The following is a 26,187-nucleotide window of genomic DNA, read 5'->3' on the forward strand; positions in this document are numbered from 1 at the left end:
TCCTCATGGGCTCAGGGGGAGGAGGAGGACGAGGTGGCAGCGGGAGCTCTGCACATCTGTCATGGGCATTGCTGAGATATGATGCCCCTGACCCAGCAATGCCCAGGGTCACAAATCTTCTACTTTCGTGATTATTGGTGCACTCAAAATGTGAAAAGGTGCTGGAGAGGGCTCAGGCTGCCCCTGTGAGCCCGGCGTGCCTGTCACACAGACCGTGAGGCAGCCCCGCTGTCCCCTCCACTGGCAACCCTGCACACAGACTGCAGCTGTGCTGGTACATTTATGCACTAGACCTTGAAGATGTTTGACTGTTTGTTTTCCTTTCATTGCCATAAGCAAACTCACTGACTGTGAAAAGGGATAAATTAGCATCTCCAAAGACCGAGGCTCTCTTTATTCTGAAAACAAGCAACAAGGAGCAGCAGCTCAGGCTCCCTCATCCTCCCTCCCTGTGCTGTGCCAGCACAGCTCTTCGGGAACTGGCCCAAAGCTCAGCTACTCTGTTTTTTTTTGTGAGCTGAACAGATTTTAAGCACTTGGCTGAGTCTGTGAACATGGAGGTCAGTTGTAACTTCTTAGACGAATCCACACAGGCTGATCACTGCATTGATTTTTAGCCTGTGCTGTTCGGACTGAGGGCAGTAACTTGTATTTCAAAGACATTTCTAAACCATATTGTTCAGTTCCAGTATTGCTGTCACAAGCCTGAGCAGCTCTCTGCTGCTCACTGAGCCATGTGGCACGGGCAAGCCTCATGTCCCCCTTAGATGTGGCACACCCACCTGGGGTGTCACCCGGCTCTGGCTTCACCTGACTCTGTTCCAGTGTGGTCAGTCTCCTGCAGTTGCACTTGCACACAGAGAACAGGCAGAAGGCAGGCGAAGCCCACATTTGCCCTCTGTGTTCCAGGCTTTCACCCACACCTCTAGCTCAGCTGAGCCTTGGAGCACCAATGTCACCCTGCAGTAGGACAGGGCTTTGGAATCCCTCTCTCTCTGGCTGCTGCTACCTGTCCCTGCCTTCTTGTTGCAGGTCCCAAAGCAAGGACGAGGTGGGCAAAAAGGTTGATTTAGCTTGGGTAGAGCTGGGAAGAGCACAGCTGCTGAGACAAGTGGCCATGTATAAGGCCTGTAATTTCTGCAAAGTGTCATCCTGAATTCCCGAGCCTGTGTGTCCTGTTTGGGGTTCCCCTATTTCCTTATTATCCTAAAGTCATCCTGGGCTTCTGTTAGGCTTCCCATTCTCTAAGTACCTTCCTCACCTATGCCACGGGTTTTACAGCTCAAGGTGACCCTCTGCTATTTTGCAGCTTGGATCCAGGGTATTTCCTTTGAAAGTACACTAAAGTGCTACTAACATGGTCCCAGTCTTAACCCCAAATCCTCCCTCCATTTGCATGGTCCTCACTCAGCTCTGGTCCCCATGGCTTCTGAAGGTCATTGGCCAAAGTAAAATCTGTCAGTGTAAAAACTGCATCTGCTGTGCTAATGATCACTGTCGGTCCCAAGCAGTTATTTCAGCCTTTCCACCAGCTGACCACAGACCACATCCTCCACAGGTACCCCAAATCCAGAACTTTATTTATAAAATGACTCATACAGGGACACAGAGCCCTGAACCACTTCAGACTGACAGGGCAAAATCACTAGGCAGGGCACACCGAGACCTCTGAGGATGACTGGAGCTAATTGCCAGGGGCTGGTTTGGGGATGCAAAGCCCCTTTATGTGCTGCTTTAGGGACAAGCTCGTGTTCTTACATTGCTGAGTATATGCCAATGAATGCCACCATGCTATGGACAGACTTTAATAAGAACTTTTCCCCTAGATTAGATGGAGGAGATGAAAATGTCTTGGCAAAATGACGCGACCTCGGAAAGGATTCCCCGAGAGCTCTGGAGCAACTCAAGCATGGACACGCAGTGAATTATTCAAAGGGCTTCCTCCGTTTCTCTGTTCCTCTCCTTCCAGGTGAACTAAAATCCATAGAGTGGGATAATTCTTTCTTCCTTCTGGGCCTGTATTTAGATCATTCCTGCCAGCCACGGTGGGAGGAAGAGGCCAACAGTTCCCAGCAAACACACAATGATGAACATCCAGAGGAAGATCCTGTCAATGACCATTGCAACGTACTTCCAGTCTTCCTTCACCTGGGAACACAGAAAGGTCGATTATTAACATTTATTTGAGACCAAAACTTATGAAAACTATGAATGCTTTGTTCCAAAAAAGGATATTGTTGTTTAATTCCAGAGATAGGAAGGGAAAGGTCTCACATTTAGTGGTCCTATAAAATGGCAAAGATTAATCTATGAATTGTTGATGTGAGAGACAGATTCCCAGAAGGTCTGTGGGTGTGCATGTGCAATCACAAACCCTGTTCACAGATCCCCAGGGAGGACACACACTCATGGATAATTAAGCTCCTCACTTGTACACTCACTATCCCATTTCCCGTGAGCAACAGCTGTAACTGGGTGTGTAAATGAGGATGAGATTCAAGCTGGGGAGGGTGAGGGGTAAGAAATGAGTTGTTTCCCCTGGCTCATAAACAGATTTGCTTACAGATTAATGAAGCCAACCTCTTTCTGCAAAGGGATTTAAAGCTTTGGGTGAGTAAGCAGTGAAAATGAACCAGCAAATAAAAGCAGTGGTGTCCCTCATTCTCCTTTTTCTCCGTTTTTGCCTTGCTGTGGGAGGATTTTCCAGCAATTCCTCTCTGGGGAGGTCTAGTACTTATTAATACCATCAGGCAGAAATTGTAAATGGCTGTTTCATTAAGAAACCACATAATATGAAAACCTCTTTTATTACATTGCTGTTAATAATTTCTTTCCAAGGAAGAGGACTGATCAGATGGCAAAGTTTTATTTGATATGACTGTACCCATTAGAATTTCCTACAATTTCCCACTTGGTGATTAATAGACCCGAGGGCTGAAATTTGGCACGCTGCCTCACTCTTCAGGGAAAACATCTCAGCAGGAGCTCGCTCAAACCTCTTCAGTGGCTGTGAGTGCACCAAGTCAGGAGTGTGGTGAAAGGAGAAGGAGGCAGAGCAAAGCCAAGGCTGCCAAAAATTCATTTTGTTGAAGGAAGCAATCCAAAGATCAATGAAATGTCATTTTGAGCAGATGATGCTTCCACAGGTACAGTGGCATTACTGAGCTCCTTGGCTCAGTAAGCAGCTTTGTGAACTGGGAAATGAGGCATGCACTGGAGACCAAATCATATTTCCTCTGAACAAAGCATTTTCAATTTCAGGAGCACCTGAACGTTGCCAAAAGTGTAAGAATCAGTTAAATATTTTCATGCAATGGATAGATTTATTCCTTATAAAACCAGCACCGAGTTAAGCCAGCCTTTATTACTGAATAGGTAGAGGAAACAAACAGAGGTTCATCCTGTGTCTTGTCACCTTCTTGGGGAAAATCGTATTATTTTATGATTGCACAGCCCTCAGTACAACCATCTGTAATTAGAGTAAAAGAAATAGTGACCACTGAAACCAAAAGTAGTTATGGCATCCCCAGGATACAGTCTAAGTCAATAGCTCCCCTTTGCTGCACCTATTTTCTGATCTGTTCATCACTTGCTGAGTGTTGGAGTGAGTCTCTGATGCTTCAAATTTCTTTTGAGAAGGGCAGCTAAGTAAGCTCTGGATTACTGTATGTATGTGTTTAGTGTCTCATGACATAACCAATGTGTACGGAAAATCTGAAATGTACCATCTGAAGTCCAACTGGAAAGCTGGATTGAGTTAATAGTGCCCCATTCTGGCAAAATAAGCTTTTTTGGATATTCAGGCTAGTAAAAGTGCTAGATCATGCAAAGAAAAGAAACTAGATGATTTTCTCTTTGAGAAAAGAAGGGGGAAATGGGAGAAGAGGAACAACTTGAAAATTTGACAGAAATTTGCTTTCAAATGTAATGGTGTATGCAGAAATACTCAGCCCATCTTGAAAATGATGGCTGGGAGTGCATTAGATGAGTTTGTAAAATCAATATCCAGCTTCAGACCGAGAGTACAGAGGGTGAAATTGCAAATTATGGAGAGATAATGGAAAAAAAAAAGGAGGAGGAAGAAAAAAAATGATCTGGATTTTGTGTTTTGTGCTCTGCCAGCACTGTAGCATTTCCCTGTGGTCCAGCACCTCACGTGGGGCAGGATCCGCAGACGTCCCTCTGACATCTCTGCAGCTGCCAACATCTGCCACCACAAGTCCTGAGCTGCATTTTGATTAGTTTTTAAGAAGCTCACTCAAAACTATTTTCAGAAAAGAATCAGGGGCAACTGATTCCCCCACCCTCAAATTTCCAAAAAGTCAGGGAATCTGCAGCTCTTTCCCGGTCCAGCTCCTCACGGGTCTGAGCCCCAGGATTTAAGTGGAGGATTGAGGTGACTTGGTGGCATCTGATCCCCAGGATCTGGAGTCTGCAACACAGATTAGAGCAGTCCCAGGTGGTTTTATTGTACTTTGTTAAAAATAAACCAGTGAGATTATCCTCTGTCTCCTCCCCTTCAGCTTTATTCTTTCCCATTTTATTTTTAAGCTGTCTTCAAAATCTTCATATTACAGTATTCCACAGACACACACAACCATGAACAGCAAGGCTTCCCAGATGGTGCTGTTGGTGTCTGCTTATTTTGGCTCGTGTGTGACATCCAACTCGTTTTGCTTTTCAGTCTGTAATTAATTTCTAATGGCATTTCCATCATTTGCCAGGACAATTCCATCTTGCGTTTTCCCCAGTGTCCCACTGTGCTTGTATTGTTTGCAGATATCCTTTTGTAACAAACAACTGCCTCTTGCATTTCCCATTTTGTCTTCGCTGAAGCACTTAATTAAATGAGCTATTTACTTTTAATTTAGAAGCGCTGCCCCTGTGGCAATGGAGCTTTAGAAAAAAAACTTCAAAAGAAGCTCTGTTCTTGTTCTGGGAAGGTGCATGTCTGTGGAAATATTGCCCATGAGACAGCAAGCTGTGCCTCAGCAGTTTTATCAGAAACACCTCCTGATAGATTTATGGAAGACTTCCATGAAGAAATGCCACAATTTGATTTTATGATGAAAGCAAACTCCCGAGTACTGACTTTTTCCCCAATAAATTCTCATTTTATTCGATGAGTTCTGCTCCTCACAGTATATTTCAATTCCAGAAAACTGTTTTTCCCTCTTCTTTTTCATTTACACCTGGAGAAAAAAAATGTGCCTTCCCACTTGATACCTCTTGGATCCAGAAAGAGAAAATAGTATAGCCTCAGACTGAGGTCAGCATTATTCCCCCAGATCTGAAAACCCAAGCTCTGCCTACTGTGCCAACAACAACTGTTGTGCAAAAGCAGCAAAAGGTCACCCCCAGGAACACCAGTGCTCCAGACTCCCCAAGATGAGCCCACAGACCTGCCCACAGCTCATTGCTGGATGATTTCTTGGTGCCTTTGCTCACAGGCTGGCAGGAGGTTGGGTCAGAGACCAAAGGCTCAAAAGTGCTCCTTTTCTTCTGCTTTTGATGTTTAGTGCTCTAAATTGCTTTTCCTCAGGATAATCATTTCAGGAGGGAAGAGTAGCAGAAGAAAATTCATGGCTTCTGAAGACTGTTTTCATTTTAAAGAATTAAAAGGAAGGAACTCAAGATGTTAATTGACTCAGTTCTTGATGATACCAACCAGCTCAGCAGAGAGAATCAGTTGAAATGGGAAGTATTATTGGTGTAATATTCTTTCATTTGCACCATGGGGAAAAGAGTGAGTTAAACTCAGCTGCCATCCCTGGGTTTACTTGTGGTTATTGCCAGAGGGAGAGAGCAGAGTTTAATTCCTGCACTTCTAATGTGCTTGTGAAGTGCTCTAGCCTGGCAAAGAGTTTTGGGCTGTCAACTAATAAAGATGAGGATTCACAGCCCATCTCTGCCACAGATTTGTTCTGTGACCTTGAACAGGTCACTTCATCTCTGTATTTTGGCTGTCAGTCCTCAACATGAGGAATAAACAGTTATTTCCTCAAAGGGATGTTGTGAAGTGAAATACATTAAAGAACAGAAGCCTTTAACTATGGTATCAAAGAGGACAGTAGTATTCAACATTTTGTTGCTGCTTCTAAGTGCTCAGTGCTGTGAAAAGTGCAAATAAAAGACACTTTTCATGCCCAGGAAGTCTTGTATAAAAGCACTGTGACTTGCACTGATTCTGAATCTTGAAAAATTTAAACTGTAGGCACAACTAAGAAGTAACTTTTGCTTATGGATCTGTCTAGAAAAAGCTAGGTAAGACTTTCCATTAATAACATGACTAATTTCAGGTTATCTTGTGCCTTCCTTCATTACGGTCATAATTCCTAGCACACTGTATCCATAGTATTGCAGGAAAGAGCTACAGGAGGTGTGAAAGAATGTGGCATTCGTTATGTGCATCACTATCTCCGTTGAAAGAGATTCTTTCAGCCTCTATTTCCTTCCTCTATTTGTAGCCATATTTACCCTCACAGAGTAAGCGTGGCATCTGTCTGTCCACCCACCTCCCTGCACTGCTCCAGTGGAAGTCCACTAAGGAGGAATCACACCCTGCAATATCCCCATGCTACTACGTGCTTCCCACATCCACAACCTATTTGGGGAATTCACTTTCCTCGGCTCCATAGTCAAAGTCAGTGCTTAATAAAAAACAGAGTGTGTGAGTTCCCTGTCTGTCAGAGGCTTCTCTGTAAAAAATAAGTCTCTCTTCCCACCAGATGATTGCGTTTTGGGTCTCTCTCACAACCTTACCTGCTTCCTCCCTACCTAACAACAACTTTATTCCTATTTTCTGCTGGAGAATCCATTGTCCTAGAGCAGCCCTGAGCGTGGTCTGGTTGTGCTGCCCTCTTGGCCCAGACCCCAAGGACGTCTCCAGCTGTGTCTGCAATGGCCAGTGAGTCCAAAAGCCACAATATCAGGGATGGCTGAGCCTACATCAGCACTTACATGCTCTGTATAGCCTTAAGGGTTGGTGGGGCTTCCCTAGCAGATAATTTTTGGGTTGCTAAAGGAGAGCAGGCTAAGTTGGCATACTTACTGAGAAATCAGCATCCTCTGCTCGCAGGTGATCTGCAATGTAGTGAACCCCTTCCACTGCCAGCTTCAGGGCTGGGGACATCAGCACGAGGTGTTGCTCTTTGGCGCCGTGAATCTTGCTCCCTTGGGCTGGTGTGCCAGCTGCCTCCCCCTTTTTGCATTTACACTTGCACTGAGGGGGCTTGTGCTGGGGCTGCTCCTCGTTTAGGTGGCACCGCTGGGATGCTGGAGAGCCAGAGGACTGGCCATTGGTCTGGGAAGAGTCCTCCTGCAGGTAGCAGTACTGGATGCTCCGGGACCTGCAGCGGATACTCCCCTCCTCTGCTTTGTTGGGACTGTACATCTGCTGAACGCTCAGTGATCTGCCTTTCAAGACAGAGGTGGCCTGGGTGTCACTCAGGGGGTGGCATGAGGGTTGTGGAGATGAGCAGGTCACCTGTACAGGCTCTGGGTGCAGCACGGAGTACTGCCCAGAAGGTGACTTGCAGATAGGCTGAGGCTTGGCTGGCTCCTCGAGGTGGGCACAGAAGGAAGATGTGGGTGAAGGCTCATTACTCTGGGGGCTGGGGGAAGATGAGGTAGTGAAGTTGGGTTCCACGTCGATCTCGGACCAAAGCCTCGGTGCGTTGGTTATTTTGTGCATGGATTCAATGAGCTTCTTGCAATTGTCTTTCACTGTGGAGGGGCGTTTCATGAAAAGGATACGTGGGACTATGTCAAGGAAGACCCTCCTCACCCAGTCAGGCATCGTGTGGGTACGTGGGGAACGATGGTGCACGTTGAGCACAAAGACAGTGATGATGATAGACAGGGTAACAAATATCATGGTGAAGAGAAGATACTCCCCAATCAGAGGGATGACCAAGGAGGTAGATGGGATGATCTCTGTGATGAGCAGCAGGAACACAGTCAGAGACAGCAGCACGGAGATGCACAAGGTTATCTTCTCTCCACACTCGGAGGGCAGGTAGAAGACCAGGACAGTCAGGCAGGAGATCAGCAGGCAGGGGATGATCAGATTGATGGTGTAGAACAGCGGCAGCCTCCGGATAATGAAGGAGTAAGTTATATCAGGGTAGATCTCTGTGCAGCATTCATATTTCTTGCTGTTGTAATTGCCCACGGCGTTGATGATGACCCATTCCCCGCTCTCCCAGTAGTCCAGCTGGTCCACATGACTGTGCATGCTCACCAAGTCTATCTTGGCCTTGTCATAGGTCCAGGAGCCAAACTTCATGGTGCAGTTTTGCTGGTCAAAGGGGAAGAAGGTGACATCGATGCTGCAGGAGCTCTTATATATAGCAGGTGGCATCCATTTAATTCTCCCATCATAGAAGAGGTGAGCCTTGGTCAGGTGGGTGACTGCAAAGTCACCGTCAGCACTGGGGAGAGATGGAAGATCAAAAAAGACTGAGACTTCTCTAGGACGTGTCAACTCTGCTAAAGAAATAGGATATTTAGTGCCTGGCTTCCAAAAATACACTGACAGAGATTCAAGAAGCACGTTGTGTGCAAACACTGGATCCATCTGCTCTGTCCAGTGGATTGTGAACTCTGTTGGCTTATACAAGCCCTGAATTTCCATGCAGTGTCAGCCTTTACCTGGCATAAGTCAGTTCTTTGAGGTGATTGTGCACAAGTTTTAAGTGCCCTGGAATGGGCTGAGTTTGCTTTAGAGGGCTGGGAGGAAGCACTCTCAGGCAGTGTAGCTGTGAGCTCTGCAGAATTAATTGTGACAGCTGCTAAAAATGAAACAATGTTGGGTAATTGTTCGGTCTCTTACATGAAAACCAGCAAGAGCATCCTATTAATAGGAATAATGGAAGTCAATCTCTTGATTTCCCAGTCAGGAAGAGAACTGTCTTTTATGGTGTCTTCTTACAGGGACTCTCAGTCGGGTTCTGTGTGGCAGTACAGGATAAACAGATAACAGCCCAGGATTTTGTATCAGAAAACCATTTTCCAGGCTTTTGGAGGAAGAAGTTGAGTCACAAACAGCAGCTCTACCAGACAAAGGGGAAGCTGAGCAGGGGAAGAGAGCTTCTGCTAAAAACTTGAGATGAATTATTCAGGCTGATACAGACAGAAAGCTCTCTGCTCCTGCCCAGCCCTTCCTGCAGGAGCTGGCCCAGCCTGCAGCTGCTTTCCCAGCAGTTGGCAAAATCCCTTGGCCCTGCTCTGCTGCTTCAGTACCCAGATGTGCCCTGACAGCAGCCATACAGTGACAGGGTGTGCAGGGGTCTCACCTCTGCTACTTCTCACCAGTAGCAAGATGAACAACATAGGAATGATCTGGCAGGATCAGTTCCTTAAGCTGCAGAACACAGAGGAACTTCCCTAAATTCATTTCTTTAGGAGAACACCAATTCATTCATATGCAAAACGGTGAAAAAGGACTTTTTGACATTTCAGACAATCAGACAATCATGGAATTATTCGGGTTGGAAAGGACCTTAAATACCATATGGTTTCAACTCCCTGTCATGGGCAGGGACACCTTCCACTAGACCAGGTTGCTCCAAACCCCATCAGCTCAGCCTGGAACAACTGAGCAAACTGTTCCAGTGCATCATAGCTTGCATCACATATTCCTTCTTGCTCTGTGAAACATCCTAAAAATGAGCCTGGTGTAGTATGGCTCATTTTGGGAAATAGTGGCAGGGTCTGGCCCTCACTGAGCTGCTTGGTCAACGTGGTATCTGGGTAGAGGTAGAACATGCCCCCAGTCCCCATGATCACAGCCCAGACCTCTTTCTCTTGAGATAGTTTTCTAGGTTGGTTGAATTAATGGAAAAAAATAAACCCAACATTCGTGTGTGGTTTTACTAAACTCTTCTTTGTTTCTCTAATGGAAAGTCTTTGTGCTTTGTGGCAGATTTTACAGAAACAAAAGGACACAAGAGGACCTAGTGCTTTTTTTATCTCTAAACTGGATTATTTCTGAAGATCGAAAATGCCTTTTATTTTTATTTTTTTTAAAGGAAAGCAAAAACTATGTATAAACCCAGATTGTCTCAAAGGGATTAAGGGAGCACCGTGAGTTACTCCAAAGCAAATAAACCTGAGAAATACCACTGTACAATCCACCCAGCTCCTTTCTTACCTCTTCTTTCCTAAATTTAATTTACACCCTGAGAACATGTGCTTTGGATGAAAACCACCTCTTTTTCTTTTTTTTTTTTTCCCCTGGGTTTTGCCTGCACTGTAAAGCCAGATTGAGACATGAAACATGCACAGCAAGTGACAGTCCAGAGTTTGCTCTTCTCAGTGGTTTTCTTTCTAAATCTCTATAGGAATATGGAATCCAATTCTGCATTTAATGATATCTCTGAGGCATGATTAAATCGCTCATTAATAGAACAATGTTTATAATTGGATCTTATTACAGAAAAGGGATTATGAGCATCCACTAGTGGTTCACTTGTCAGGTAGAACAATGTGTAAGTGGCTGGGGAAACAACAGAGGTGTGCATTTTTCCTTGGCAAACTGTTGGAAAAGGGCATGAAACTCTTCTTAAAAGGTCATCCAGGAATCATAAATTCATGTAATTGTGTTTTAGTCCCCTTGCCTGGCAGTTTTGCAGCCTCTGTGTGACCAGCCACATACCTCTTCTGCAAGTGTAGATGGAACTAGTGTGGTGCTGCAGATTTGTATGTCAATTATTTCTGTAAATAATCTGCATGTTTGATGAGGAATGTATTTCTTTACTGCTTGCCTAAAAAACCCAGCCTCATCCTGGGTCCTCTTTGGCTCACAAGTTATTACAAATTACACTGGTACTGCCTTCCAGGCTGGGTCTTGCCTGCATTGCCAAGGCAGGAGTGAAACCAGCAGCAGAACAGCTTCTTAGATTTAGTCAGCTGTTGACTTTTAGGAGCCATAAAACACCCCGGGATCCTCCTGCTTCACCAACCTAACAGGGCTGTGAAGTATTTCCTGACTCTACTGAGTGTGTTTGAACTTCTCATTGCAGTTCAACGCAGAGGAGTTTGTAAGCAGGGTAAATTAGCCGTGCTGTGTACATAGACTGTATTCCAGCCAGCTATGTCATGCAAAGGCAGTGTTCTCAGTTATCTTAACCCTTCATGCATGTATATATATTTTTGCCTCCTTCCCCAAGCTTACCACCCACATTGGACCTTCAAACATATGTTTACTGGACTGGAAGCTACTCCTGCTGGCACCCTGCCGGTGAGGGGGAACCTGCAGAGATGCTCTCTCGGGTGCGAGCCCAGAGAGATGCTTTCATCCTGGGTGAGACTTTCATTCTGCTTCTCCCCACATGAGAGAGGGAGCAAACAGGGTCACCTGGCTGTTGACAGTCTTCCAAAGTCTTTTCTCAGTCTCCTCCAGGGTATAAAGGTGAGACAGCCAACTGCAAGCAGAGTCTGCAGTTACGAGACTGGGGAAACCCTGTTTCCTTGGGGACAGCTTTGCTGTGGGAAAACTCATTCCTGTGCCGACAGCCCTGACTGCAAATGTGAATATTTCCTTAGGCAGGAAGGTGGGAGACCTGATATAGTGGGACAGAGAAAATCTGAAGCCATTCCTTTATAGCAGTAGCACATTTTCATCTCGTTCAGTCGAGACCACTCTGTTGTGACAGTTGTCATGAAAAACCATTTGGAAGAAGGCATGAGTGCAAGGTAAACATCACAAGATCTGGAGAACTAAGATAGTCAGGCTCTCCTGATTACTCTGACCTGACAGTTTTAAAAATATATCAGTAATAAAGTACTGGAGATCTCACATTTTTTTTTGCCAAATACAACACTGCACGGCAAGAAAGACAGTTGCTTATTTTTCTCCCAAGGAAAAAGCTGTACTGTGTGCTGCAGCCTTTGATTTCTCATTTTGAGAACAAAGGCTGCTCTCCTAAATCTCCTAAGTTTATAAGGGTTCAAGGATGGCATTGTTTTACTGGCAGCCATCATCCATGTTTCATTAAAAAGCTCTGCTAATGGAGAATTTTTCTTTTTTGTGTGTGTGTCAGTTTCTATTTTCCTGTAGTTGTGAGATACATCATCTCACAAAATTAAACGTTTTCAGAATGCATGTAAATGAGGCACACATTTATTTTAACTTCTGATGATAAAATTTAAATCCAAACAGAGCTTTAAAAGCCTGGAAATTAGTGATATACATATATGGATAAAGTAGAATATCCTCATTTAAAGCATTTTTCATCAACCAGCAGGAGCCAAGAAAAATTGTGGTTTTAAGATCCCTGTAAAGAATGTACTCAGCACCCTTTCAGTACACACTGAAGAGACACTTCTGTAATATTCTGATTAAAATTGTCTCCAAAGGTAAACCAGAAAACATTGTTTTAAACAATTGTTTTCTGCTACCAAAATTATAACTACAAATGCACAGGTTGGAAGGGACTTCTGGAATTGCCTGGTTCAAGCTCCCTGCCCAAAGCAGGATCAGCTACAAGAGGACCAGGATCTCATCTGGTTGGGTTTTAAATATATCCAAGGTCTTGGCAAATTGGATAAAAAACATTTTGGGTACACAGATGGAAGTGTCTGTCACTGATGTTACTTCTTTGGGTCACATCCCAGCTTTTGCTTGATTTAGATATTTAGAAACTGGTGATAACCAATACTTTGATTGTCCCTCAGCAAAATAGGCATCTGTCTCAGAAACGGCTGTGCTACGCCCATGGAACGAGCACAAGTCTCTCAGAAGGCTCCAACAGTGCTGAATTGGTGCATTTTGCTCCAATTCTTCCCTTTGCCAAAGATCCTTGTCAGCACTTTGAAGGCAAAACTCCAGCTCTGTCCTCAGCATAGTGGTAGGAGAAGCCCTTGGATGGGAACACAGCAACAGCCCAGGAGAGAGATCCCTCCTATAGATTTCTTTGCATCAGTTCCTGTATTACTGGATAGTGCTTGGCAGAAAACCTCAAAGCATCTAAAGATATAATCCCTCTCCAGAATTACAGTCACTGGAACTCCCAGAAGAATCAGGGAAGCTGAAGTGTGAAGTAGTGATTTTTGGTCTATTGTAAGTTAAGTACAATCTGGTGCACAATGATGAGATCTGTGCCAGCACACACAAAGAAAAATGTCAAGAATGTTTCCAATATTTTAAAGGTTAGACTGGGGCATCTTTTGGTATTTCTCCTCCAAAGAGCTTTGGATGAGTCATGAAACCAGCATTACTCCAGAAATAAAACTGGTTGCAAACATCACAGAATAGTTCAAAAGAACAAGCTGCTGCAGTACAGTTCAAAAGGACTCTTTGCTTTCTCATGGTTTTCAAAAGCTGCCTGCCAGATGGTCATCTAACCCAGCCCAGTAATCCTTTGTGTCCATTTTACCACTGGGTGAATTCCTCAAGATATTTCCTACTCCTAATTACAGAATTTTGTGTTTGATTTCCCTTCACGTCAGATCTTTTATTTTATTTTATTTTATTTTACTTTTTGTGACTGTGGAGTCTAAGGCAGGGATTATTTTCTGGAACACTTAACACCAGAAAATACCGAGGACTTTAGAATTCTCAGCATTCCCAGGTTTTACAATCAGGCTAGAGAAGACAAATGCCATGATGCTACCACAAATACACAGTGGAAAAACAGGCAGTGAAGCTCACATTTCAAGTTCCCTGCCCATCCATTAATCTCAAGGACATGTCTTGGATTTTCCTGGGCAGCCTTTAGCATCTGGAGCACCTGGATGCAAACCTGCACTTTCAGGGGTTTCTGCTCTGGAGCTCCTATGTTGCACAGTGGCCAAGGGACTCAAACACTGGTAAAGAAGCAAAAAAAAAAAAAAAAAAAATGCAGCCCAAAGAGCTTATTGCCTTTTTAGAGAGAAATATATATATTTTTTTTTACTTCAAATATGTTAAAAAAAAATAAAATGTTCTTCAAATCCATTAATGAATGGGAAAATAAATCAATGCAGAGGATTAGATAATTCATTTATAAATGATTTGGTGGTGCCTGAAGAGCCTTTACAACCTCAGATAAGGAACAGCCAGTTTTCTTGGCAAAGAGGAGGCTTTGTCACTTCACCATGAACTCATATTCCTCTGTTATGCATATGTTATATCACATCTAGTAGAAACTATTTACAGAGTCTTGAAACTTGTCTCATCAAGCCTGAAAATTCAACAGCATATTAATTTCCCTGTAGGATATTAATTTGGTTTTAGATTCCTTATGAGTGTTGACAACTACATATACTCTCTAGGCCAAACCAACTGAGTTTACTGATTTAATTTGGGCCTCTGGAGTGGGTAAATGGAGGGTTTTCAACAATAATGAGCCAAGATATGAGAATAACCTCACCACAAGGGGTTAGATTTCCTTAACGATGTAAATCTGAAATCAATTTAAATTCTACCATTTATATATATAACACAAAATAAAAACAGAAGGGGCATTTGTATAATCTCCTGCCCAGAATGTCTCTTTTCCAAAGGATTCCACCCCAAACACAAATACCATGTGGCAAGCATTAATTAGGTCATGTTAAAAGGCCTGAAGAGTGCAAAAGGCCAACGTGGCCACTTGCTCTCCTCCACCAAAGTTCCTTTGCACATTCTCTTACTCTTAGAGACCCAGAATTCCCTGCACCTATGTTAAATTCCCTCTAAACTATATATGCATGTAAAATATAAGATGGAATCCTTGTTAGCATCACCCAGGAGCAGTCACTATCATTTCTATGCCCACAAGGAGAAGCCCTGGCTGGTAATGCAGCTGGTGAGCTGCTGTGCAGAAGAGCCTCATCTTGGTATCCCATCATGCTACAGGTTTTGCCTTGCATGTATTGTCCTGCAATCCCTAAAAAATGTGAAACCTGACACAGCAGTGCAACTAAGACATTGACTGCAGCTCCAGGTGTGTTTGGTAGGAAGTTAGGTAGAAGAGAGAAGTACATCCCAGGGCAGAAAACAGTTCACATAAGGCTGTATGAAAGAGCACGGGGAAATATAGCTGTAAAGAGGTATAGAATTAATGGCAAACCATTACTGACTGGCTAATGGATGGTGTCTACATCCATGTTTAATTCATGGATAAAGGAACCAATTAAAAATGCATGATAGACTCATGACAACCAACAGAGGAAGGCATGATTATTAATGATAAGTATGGATGAAGGGAGAGAAGCAGCTTGGATTTGGGTAGCTGGGGCACTAGAACTCCCCTTTGTGGCAGCAGGTCCCCAGTACAGTTAGATTTGCTACCTGCCCAACCTCCTGCAAGTCAGAGCAATGAGGTGGGCAAGGTTGAAAGTCTTGTGCCCCAGGAGAGGGTAAGAAGGACATTCTGGAGTAGGTGCTCTGACTCCAGGGCTCCCTGGAGTCCCTGATGATGCTCAAGTGACAGTGAACTAGAACAGAGCAGAGGGGCAGAGCATGTAGGGGTACCCAGCTTGGAGGTCTGAGTGCCCATGGACCTCTGGGGGATGCCTTCAGCATGAAGTCCCAAAATGCCCAAAACACAAAAGGATACCAAGGTCTCCTTCTGGAGGCCTCACCATCCCTGGGAGCATTCAAGGCCAGGCTGGATGGGGCTTGGAGCATCCTGGTCTAGTGGAAGAGGTCCCTGCTCATGGCAGAGGGTTGGAATCAGATGATTTTTAAGATCTCTTTCAGCTCAAACCATTCTAGGATTCTATGATTCTTCATTTCTAGGCCCCTCCTTGCATGGCCCATGCTCATCAGCTGTGATGAGCCTGGTGAGCCAAGGGAGCAGAAGCAGAGATGACACATCAGGCTCTTGGGCACCATCCAGCAAATGAATGGTTTGAAGCACAAAGGGCCCGTGGAGATTTGTGCCATGCTATTTCCTTTGGCACCATGGTCCACCACAACAACCACCAGAAGCTCCAGAAATAATAATTCTTGCCAACGTCATTAATTAAGCAGTGAGAATGACAAGGACATTCAATTTTTTTTTCCAGTGGAAGCTGTGAACACCTTTCTTGGCTGCAGTGTGAGGCATTTGTAATACAATATTCATGCTCAGAGTGTGTCCCTGTAAGGCAGGAAGGTCCAAGTGCCTATGAATTAGTCATTTCCATTGGGCTAATCTCTGAAAGGTGCTGAGTGGGGATACAGTGGTTTCCAAGAGGTTTGCAATCACTCCACACCACTGAGGATCAGAAACGAGCTAATGGGAAAGATAACAGTTCCTGTAGTCTCCAGAGCTCAAAATTCCCTGGGCAGATTCCTGCTTCAGCCATTTATTTTTTTTTTTAAACAGAAGCAAAATCATATCAAGTTAGAACCAGGCAACTGTTTATTAAAAACAAGCCTGGGTGCTGCTGTGAGTATTTTCTCTGAGTGTAAGCCACATACTAAGATGTTTTTGTTTGATGCCTGCAGCGTTTTCTCTAGAGCCTGTGCTGGGGTGGGAAATTGGTATATGCAACATCCTAGGAGACTGGAGAGCTGTGGTATAATAAGCCTAGGAGAAAACAGTCTGGGCACTTGGGCAATCTTTTTAAGAATATCAACAGGCTCCAAAGGAAAGAAAGAAAACCATCACCTGCTCCCTAAGAAGTGTCCATACAAGAGAGAGGTTCCAATCATCTGAGATGAGGAACAAATACCTGTTTCATTCTAGAATGAATCATTCTAGGAATCATTCTAGAATGGTATTTGGCTGACCTGACACTGCTATTTGTAGACACACAAGCCTGACACGTTTCAGCATATTTTCCTTATTTAAGCCCATCCTCAGTAATTGGCTTTTCCAGTTGATGGTGATGAATTAGGGGAGAGCTCCTGGGTGAAGTGAAATCTAAGAGGACTGAAAGCTCAAATCCAGCTCAATTGTGCATCTGACATGTGAAGAGAAAACAATACCTGGCATCCCCTAACAAAACTCACTGCCCAGAGAAAGGATCATTAGGAGAGCAAAGCCCTTGCAATGAATGTCAGCCACATCATTTAAGGCACGTCTGGGACAGATATTATAGAATCTGCATGAAATCCAACCACAAAGGACAAAATTAAAGAGGAATAATTTTAACACCACGAACAGAGAAAATTTGCAAGGATGGGTTTGCCCTCTGGCCACGGTGCCCACACTCACTTGTTGTAAAGGACAATATCTGGCCTCCAGATGAGCTCCGAGGGGATTCGGATGGATGTGACATTTTCGTATTCTTGGGGGTCCCAGCGCAGCTTGTAGTCGTGCCACTCCTGCCAAAAATGAGGTGGTTACAAAGCTGTGAGGGTTCAGTCACAAAACTGAAATGGAACACGGAAATATACATATTTGGTCACACCCACCTGCTTCACCCACACATTCGTGGTCATCATTTGATTTTTCTCATCCTGAAATGCAAGATCAGATATTGGTTACGGAAGCAGACGAAGCAGCCCGAAGGACTCATTAAATTTCTCTTAATTGTACATCATTTCTGTAATTACAAATCACCTCTGCAATAAATGTAAGGCCCATCCTGGAAATAAAAAGCAGATGTTTCTGTCATTTGACATGGGACAGGGCACAGCTGCCTGATACCACCGAACAGCTGAGCCTGCACCTAAGCAATCCTGTGAGCAGATGGACTGGAATTTGTTGGGATTTTCCTCAGTGCTGATGGATTAAGCCCAGGACAATGATGCCAGGTAGAGGAGAAACCTCCACAGCCTGGCTTTGACCTGTGCACGGAAGGAAGGGAGTTCTGGATAAATACACCCTTGCTCATAAGTGTGGTGGATTACAATGCACAGCTTCATCTGCAAGTGGTGTTCAGTACTTCTCCTGTGAAATGTTACCCATGAACACAGCTCTGGAAACCAGAAGCTCAGCAGCGGTTTTAATTTTACCAAATAGATGAAGGAGAGCATATGGATTGGATTTTCTGAATAAATCCAAGCTGCTCTGCTGACATGGAACACTTGGACAGCCTGGGGTATTCCCATTCTGCCAACAGGTAGATTTTTTTCCTGACTCTAACTAGAAATAGTATGGAAAGGTATGACTGTACACATATATATTTAAAAAATATAGGGCAGATATAATGCTGGTAGCACTGTAGTAGAGTTAATTACTGCTTGCTGCTTGCCTTTTGTGTTTGTTACAACATTTCTATAAGTAACTGAAATGACTTACCCAGGGCAGAGCCCAGTGCTGCTCTGACTAAAGTGTCACACCAGAGCTCAGAGCTTATTTGTGTGTTTATTTCTTTTCTCTCCTTCTTTGGTTGGCATCAAACCCAGCTGAATTGGCAGGGCTCATTTGGAAGCAAACTGCTCATCATTAACCTTGCTCTTGTGGCAGTACAGGATTGATTGTGAACATTAAGTACCAGGAGGTTTGGGAGGAGCTGTGCCTCCTCCTTCCTGAGCCCCCTCACTGCTGCGGTGCACCAAGTGTAAAACCTGATCAGAGATACTCTCCTCGGGGGTTAGGAACCAGAGTGGCATGGAGGAAGGAGAAACATAAAAAACCACTCCAATGAGCAACAAAGGAAGACAAAATATCCAGCTACTTTCTTGGGTGCTGATGGGAGATGAGGAATGCCACTGGAGGAGGCTGCACACCCTGGACTGGACCGATCCTTGAACATCTGCTTCTCTCACTACTTTGCAGTTCAAGCACCTGAGGGTCTCCACCACAGCCCCAGTCTCTCAGGTGCTGTCCTTTTTTTAAATTTTTCTCTCTGGAACCCCCCTTGGTGGAAGTTCCTGCCCATCCCACCTGAGGCTCTGCCATCCTGCTGACCTGAGTGCAGCATGACTCCAGTCCCATGGGTTTATCTCAGGAGGGAGGTTTGCAATGTGCTGATGACCAAGTGCCACTAGCACAGCTGTCTGCTCCTCACAGAGCCAGCCTGGAGAACAGCAGTGACTCTGCAGCCATGGGGGGATTGCACTGCCTGGCCCCTTTTCTCAAGGTGAACACAGTAGGTGAGGTCCTGAAGAGAAACAGGCTTAGGAATCCAAGTGTGCCTCTCAGTGGCTGCTCCTGGGCACATGCTTGATCCCTCACCACTTATTTGTGGGCTCAGAAAACCCTCAGCATGCCAGGGTGAGGTAAGGACATGCAGGGATGTCAAGTTCCCCATTGATTTCTGTTCCCCTGCCCCCAGCTTTTGTCAGCAGGAGCTGGGGTTTGAATACAGCTCTGATTTCTCTTTCAGACTCCTTGTCTTTGGGAGCTGAACATTGGGTCTAACAATTGCAGCAGGGTTTGCACCAAAACTGTCACTGTCGGGAAGGGAGAGACACAGCTGAAGTGCCGCAGTGGTGGCAGGGGTGTCACCAGTCCCAACCACACAGACTGGGGCAGGAGGGGCTGAGACTTCTCCTCCAGCCATGCCCACAGGCCTCAGCACAGATCTGCCTGTGAGTTGCACTTCTAACCACTGACATGATTTTAAGAAGATTAATTCTTCCTAAGTAAACTGGGAAGGCACTATGGAGCAGGTGTATCGATCCCCCCCTTCCACAGTTCAGCAGCTGCATAATGGAAAATCTCTTTCATGCTTCCACAGTCACTAATGTCTCATCTTTAGTCTTATCAATTATTCAGATGAGAACTGTACCACTTCAACATTAGCAACTGCAAACAGCCCTGGATCCCTCAGGCTGATGTAAGAGCGAGGAGGGGAATGGAAGACCATTTCTGTGCTGCAAAGCTGAACGTTGATGGCTTCTGCCCAAGGAGATGCAACTCACCAGCAACTGGTGTCTTTGATTCCCCACCTCCTGCAACACCTTGGCTCTGTGTCCGTTGCATCTCAAAACTGTGATCTCAAAATATGTCATGGTGTGGAGAGTCATCTGTTATGATTGTCCCACAGAAGTAATGTCTTGAAGTCGCATTATATTTTCCTTTATCGTAGAAATCACAGAATGGTTTGTGCTGGACGAGACTTTAAAACTCATCTCATTCTACCCCCTGCCATGGGCAGGGACACCTTCCACTAGACCAAGTTGCTCCAATCCCTGTCTAACCTGACCTTGAACACTTCCAGGGATGGGGCATTATCACTTCTTTTACTCTGCCACATCAACACAGTAAAAAATGTCAGGGAGCCTCCTCTTCTGAAAAATAAGGGGGTTGGACTAGATGACCTTTAAAGGTCCCTTCCAACCCAAACTATTCTGTGATTCTCTGAAACTTGCTCAAGAAATGTGCAGGTGCCCAAACACGCTGTCCTGGGAAGTGCCAGGTGCAAACAGAGACAGGAAGGAGAAGCATGTGGGAGCAAGATCTGCACAGGCTGTAAAGCCTGTGACTGTGCCTGACATCTGCAGCCCTGCAGGGACGTCCTGTGGATCCAACACTTGACCTCAACATACTGTGACAGAATAATCCCTTAAATACCATTTCAGTGCACATCAGTCTGCTTGCAGACCACGTCATTCTGTTCAGAGCACATGCAGTTTGCACACGTGTAACTTCTATTTGAGCAAACACTCAGAAACAATTTTCTCGTTAATATCTGCCAGATTAGCTAAAAGTCCTCAAAACTTTAATTTGCAGAAAGTTCTTCAGCAAGGTCTCTTCCCAAGGTACGCAAAGCACTGTTCCCATTAGCTGGTGTAAATTAGTAATTATGGCTCAAATTCCAAGTGAGGTATTTAATCTTCTCCTTAGCCAGAATTCTCTGGCATTTATGCCAATTGCTCCTCTGCTCTGCTGTAATCAGTCCCATGGGTTTTTGATAGGGAATTTAGGATATAGTAAATGAAGAATAAAGGATCCACTTTGATGACCAGCTACTCACATGAGTCATGCCTTCTTTCAGCAGAGCTGGCTGCACAATCACTATTCTCTGCTGAGAGCAAAGTCTTCCCAACCCAACTCTGGATCAGCCAGTAAAACCCACATGCACCAGGAGCCTCTCCCCAAGCCCCAGCCTGGCTACTCTGGGCCTCTTGTCACACGAAACCAACGGGTTGCACTCACCACGTCGATGAGCTGGGCGATGGACAAGCCAAAGCGGACAATGACCACGTCCGAAATGTTGGCCACGGGACGGGACCACTTGTTGTAACCAGAGAAGAGTTTCTTCAGGAGCCGCTCCTCCGCGTGGGCTCGGGTCTCCACATGGCTGAAGGCTGCAGGGAAGGAACGGGGCACAGCAGCATAAAACACCTGCAGCTCCAAGGGCTGGCACAGCTGGAGCCTTCTCTGGCTCCAGACAACCAGCTCCTTCTGGGGGGGAAACTGTGGCAAACCCCAGCAACGGGCACATGGGGACACATGATATCACCCGGGTGAGTTGACATCCTGCTATACATCTCCGTGTATTTCTCACTCTGTTCACCCACAGTGGCCAATTCCTAATGTTGGGTTTCCATTGCAGAGCAGGACTGGTCTGAACACAGCATGGCCACCAATAATACCACATTTGGAAAACACTACATGGGCCATTCTTCCCTGAATCTAATTTTTATGGTCACTTTATGGCAAGTTTCTAGTGCTGAAGTCTGCAAGCAGGAAAGAGTGATACTAGAAGGGCAAGCCTAAAAGGAAAAAGCAGCCTCTTGCTGGGAGATAGGGGGTTTGGATCATATTTATACATTAAAACTGGCACCAAATGCATCAGAAAAAAAAAAAAAAAAAGGAGACTGAAATTCAGCTCTTTAACCTTCATAGCTGTAATTTCACAAAAACTAAGGGGGAAGGAGGAGGACAGGGGAGAGCACAGGTTGGATAACAAGACTGCAGTTATTCTCAGGCACAACTTTAAAACTTGGAGGCTGCAAGGAGCAGCCCTGACCCTGCACGTAGGCTACAGGAACTGTCGGAGGTGCCTGCTGGTTATTAAAAATTGAAGCCACGTTTCACGCAGGGGCTGTCGGAGGAGCTGCGCTCCTGTGCCGGCTGTAGCAGACAGCGGGGAGAGGGAGCCGGGGGCTCTCCCCACGTCCCTCGTGGAATATGGCTTCTACTTAGTCTTTATCTGCCCTGGATTATACAAAGGGAAGCATTAGCTGAGCGCTGGCTGTGCTCTCCGCAGCCGGGGATGTAGCCTCGAGACACATTAACACACTTTACCCAGGGAAGAAAAACCCTGGCAAGAAGCAGGATGTTGAGCCCCTGCCTGGGTTCTCCCTCCTGTCCCCTTTCCACCGCGGCTTTAACCCTTTCATACAAGGAGCAGAAAATAAAGGCAAAGCATTGCTCAGCAGAGGCTGGTGTTCAGGGGACCAGAAATGATGGGGCAGGAGGATGGAGGAGTCAGGGAAATTCCTTGTTGACAGAGACTGGTCTCCACAGCGTGTCTTTGAGAGGAATAAGGGAGAAAAGAGCTACAGAGCAGAGCAGGGGAGAAAAGCTTTCTCAGACTTACCAGGGAAAATGCTGGCACACAGCAGGAGGAGGAGATTTCCTTTAGGCACAAGAAATCCCATCGTGGAGCAGAGCTCTAGTACGCAGAGTCTCCCGTCAGGGCAACTTTTCCACTCTGAGTCTCTGGATCCTCCAGGTTCATTCCCCTAAACTCCTTTCACTCTCTCTCCCTCAGGGAAGGGATAACAGCTGGTGCTTTGGTTTTTTTCCTTTTCTCTTCTGAGAGATTTCCAGCTCTTGCTCCTGGAAAGATGCTCTTTCCTGGGACACTGATGCTCGTACACTCACAAGTGATGCGTAAGGGCTGCAGAGAGCTCCTGTAAAGAGTCCGGAATGCCCAACCTCCCTGGGCTCTCCTGCTGCTCCTCTCCCCTTTCCTACGGGGCGCTTTGACTGCTGGCTTTATTTGTTGCTGCTGCTGCTGCTGCTGTTTTCAGCCTTCCCCCAGCCCTTCGGGCAGCCTGTGCTCGGATTTTGATGCTGATGGGCCACTGATGCCTCTGAAGCAGAGAGTGAGCACAGTATGTTTGTATATTTAATGTAGTTAGACCTGCCCACCTCCTGCTTCGGAGGAGGAGGAGGAGAGAAGCCCTGCGTTCCAGCAAACAGGCTGCAGGGAAGAAAACTTTTAGCAGGAGAAATAAAGAGGGAGATATGCAAAGCCCAGCTGCAGCCAGAGGTGGAGGATACGGGGCCAGCTGGGATCATTACAGCACCGGAAGCCCAAACAGTCTTTAATTAACGAAAGCTGTCTCTTTAATCTTGTCCAACTGCTTTTCAAAATCACTCCAGTGTAATTAGACTGAGATATTTCTGGCTTGGGCACGTATCTTTGCTGTCGGTATTTACCGGGGTGATGAACCTGCCCATGAGAACAGGGCTCTGCTGTGCTTGGTGCTGTACAAACATGTAGTACAAATACAAATATTAGTCTCTGCCCCACGGGCAATATTGCAAATCAAAGGTGAGACTGAGATGAGGTCACTTGAATTTATCTATATGCTTGAATATACCTTAAATATGTAATAAAAAAAACTCTGTTGAAGTCTTGGAAATTTTGTGGAGAAAAGGATAATTCCTTGTGCTAGCAACAAATTATTACTCTAGCCCTCCATCTCTCATCCCTGATTCCTTGCATGGGAGACATGGAATAGAGCTCTCCCCATTTCAGTTTAAAACTAGCTTTGATATTAACACAATTACTTCCACACGGATAGCAAATGGATTTAATTTTCAGGCACGGGTAGTGTTGCCAGCTGCAAAATTAATCAAAGTCTATTCTAATAGTATTAGCTACATATTTTATGTATAATAATTTCGCTACTCCCAAAGCATCTCAAATATCTTCCAATATAATAAATTGCTTGCTACAAATGGGGAGGATTACAGTCACAAGAGAAATTAGGTCTGTAGTGAGATTATAAATAACATCAGTGTAGTACCAAACTCAACTTGTCTTGTTTTTCTTATCTCATCTCTTCCTCAGCAATTGTCAGCCTTTCCAGTGACAAACCACACTGTATTTTCCCATGGTTGTGTGGACTCCTGTACAGTTCCCTGCTTTGCTTTCGGTGGCCTGACCCTCAGTGCAGCACCTGAGCACCTGTGATATGCTATAAAAATCTGTAGTGCTCATTTTAGGGAACCATCCAGCATTAATTTAATAAGCAGCAGATGTGAGATCAAATTAACTCGAAGCTGAAGCGTGGGATTACATCCTGAGAGCCAGGTCCTGTGTAGCACTGAGCACCTCTCCCATAGCCAGGAACAGGGGAGCAGAGGGGCAATCACTCCTCATTGGGGCAAAACCAGCATCACTCAGTCACCTACTGCAGCCACACATTCCCAAAAAACAACCAGAAAAAAATACCCCCAAACCAACATTTGTTTAAACCCTTTTTCCCTGTGGAATTTGCAGGCTCCTCTGCTCCTTGCTGGGTTCAGCCGTGCTCAGTTGCAATCCAGCAGCATTCAATTGGGGAATCCTGGATTTCAGCCCATCTACAACCAGCAACAAGCACCAGATACAACAAATCTTATGGATTCTCGAAGGAAATAGTGGGAAACAGGATTTCAAAAGGCTGTTTTTTCAAGGAGGCTGGTACTCTGCACAGGTCACACGTTGGGCGACCAAACCCAGGGGATCCGAGGCCATCTATTCCCTTTTGAAAACCCTGGCCATAAATAATACAGGTATCCTTGACTACAGGCCCTCCTGTGCTGAGCTGATTCAAATCCCATGGACGAACCCCATCCATCTTCACCTTGCCTTGGTTTCTGTTCTGGTGAGCAAACACTGCCTTTAGATTAACCCTATAAATTATTTTGATTAAAAAAGGATTTCCTTCTTCTGGAAATTAATAGTAAATCACTATTTCCTATAAGTGAAAGGTTTATCCCTCACCTCCCTGGCCATGTGGGGAATGAGCATATTTCACAGAGGTTTCTGTGCCTTGAAGTGACCTTGTTAAATCTCACTGCCAGTTTCTTTCTGCATCATTGGGCCATAACAAAATTTCCATCAGCTCCTGTGTGTATTTGGAAGGCGACGACTTCCACTGGTACATGTGCAAGGGACTCTGACTGGAACAAAAGATGCCATTTAAAGGTTTTAATGATTTTTTTTTATTGTGGTAGAAAGCTGTGACTCCAGCCTTATTTCCAGGCACCCAGCTCTGAGCCTTCTCATTATTATTATCTTCCTTTGTCTGATAAAGATGTAGATAATTTGGGTAATCCAGATGTTCACAAAAACTGACTCAAAAATCCCAGCTATTGAAGACTGAAGACTGAACAAAACAGAACCAAGGCAGTGTTTTCCCCAAGGTTTTCAGTGAAATCTCAACTTGTCCTTGGAATACGAGAAAGCCAGTAACAAGCTCAGTTTTAAGTGGTTGGGGTCATTTAATGGAATTCCATGATTTTGCAAGGATCTGGTAAGTGTTGACTGCACTGCCTTGCATTCTGCACTCCTGTAAATCTCTTGTCTACTTTAGCCCTTTCTCAAATAATTTTTATCCTAAAAAAGGCATTGACAGAAGGGGATTGAATGTCCCTGAGTAGTGGGTGCCTGCACATAGACTGTGTCTGAGCCCCCTCTCCTACCAGCACTAGTTCAATATCAAAAAAAATCAGCTGCTGAAGGAGGCAGAGGCAGCTGCACTGACAGGGAATCCTAGGACTGCACACTTCCTTTGAATTTGCCCTCTCTCTCCATGATCTTGTCTTGTATGTCACAGCCAGCTCTCCAGGGCAAGCCCTTGACCTCTGTTTATTTTGTAAAATGTCGTCTGAATGTTTAAATCTACAGAAGTGAGACATAATAATGATAATATCCCCTTACTTGTTCCCTGTCTGGGCTTGACACAGGGGACAAAGCAGGTTAATGGAATGCTTGAGAAAAACCATCTTTGCATTCAAAGGTGATCTGAATTTTTTTCTGTCTCCATTCCTATGATAAAGATTTCCTTCTCCTATTCCTAACTGCTTTGTCATCAACAGAGGCTTCAGGTGGAGCAAAAGCAGTGAGGAGAAAACCAACACTGAAGGGGCAGAGATCTCCTTTCAGTGAAAAGTGCACTGAAATGAGCAGAGCAGAGGGATGTGCAAGGCTGTTTCTCAGCAGAGCGGGCTCCATCTGCCTCTGGGGAAATCTGCAAGGTACTGCTGGCCTCACAAGAGTGACTCTGATTTATTCAGATTTATTTCAGTTTGTCTCTGAAGCAACAGCAGACTTCGAAAGACATTTTTAACTAAATCAAAGATTTTTCCTGTGTAAGAGACTTCTGGCCATGCCAGGGAGCCAAGACACCTGCATGGGAGTAAGAACAACAGTAACACAACAGAGTGAAGC

General features: G+C 45.1%; 1 protein-coding gene across 1 annotated transcript; it reads right to left on the reverse strand.

Moving 5' to 3' along the window:
* Positions 1–1,553: 1,553 nt before the first annotated feature.
* CHRNA4 (cholinergic receptor nicotinic alpha 4 subunit) lies at positions 1,554–22,907 on the reverse strand. The gene is made up of 6 exons (XM_051803400.1): positions 22,336–22,907; positions 20,946–21,097; positions 17,312–17,356; positions 17,112–17,221; positions 7,052–8,432; positions 1,554–2,148 (listed from the first exon to the last, which is right to left on the reverse strand). Exons 1-6 carry the CDS (start codon positions 22,394–22,396, stop codon positions 2,023–2,025), a joined length of 1,875 nt encoding a protein of 624 aa, XP_051659360.1. The 5' UTR covers positions 22,397–22,907; the 3' UTR covers positions 1,554–2,022.
* Between the last annotated feature and the right edge of the window lie 3,280 nt (positions 22,908–26,187).

This window comes from Manacus candei, unplaced genomic scaffold, assembly GCF_025592945.1.
Source record: "Manacus candei isolate 608988 ecotype Guabito, Panama unplaced genomic scaffold, ASM2559294v1 h1tg000057l, whole genome shotgun sequence".
Lineage (NCBI taxonomy): Eukaryota > Metazoa > Chordata > Aves > Passeriformes > Pipridae > Manacus > Manacus candei.

Bases quoted from the DNA above. Each gene is read 5' to 3' on its own strand.
- CHRNA4 (XM_051803400.1), bottom strand. From the start codon at position 22,396: ATGGGATTTCTTGTGCCTAAAGGAAATCTCCTCCTCCTGCTGTGTGCC. The intron at 17,222-17,311 runs GTGGGTGTGACC...CATTTTTGGCAG, and splicing joins CGAATGTGTGGGTGAAGCAG to GAGTGGCACGACTACAAGCT. The intron at 8,433-17,111 runs GTGAGTGTGGGC...ATCTCTCCCCAG, and splicing joins GATATTGTCCTTTACAACAA to TGCTGACGGTGACTTTGCAG.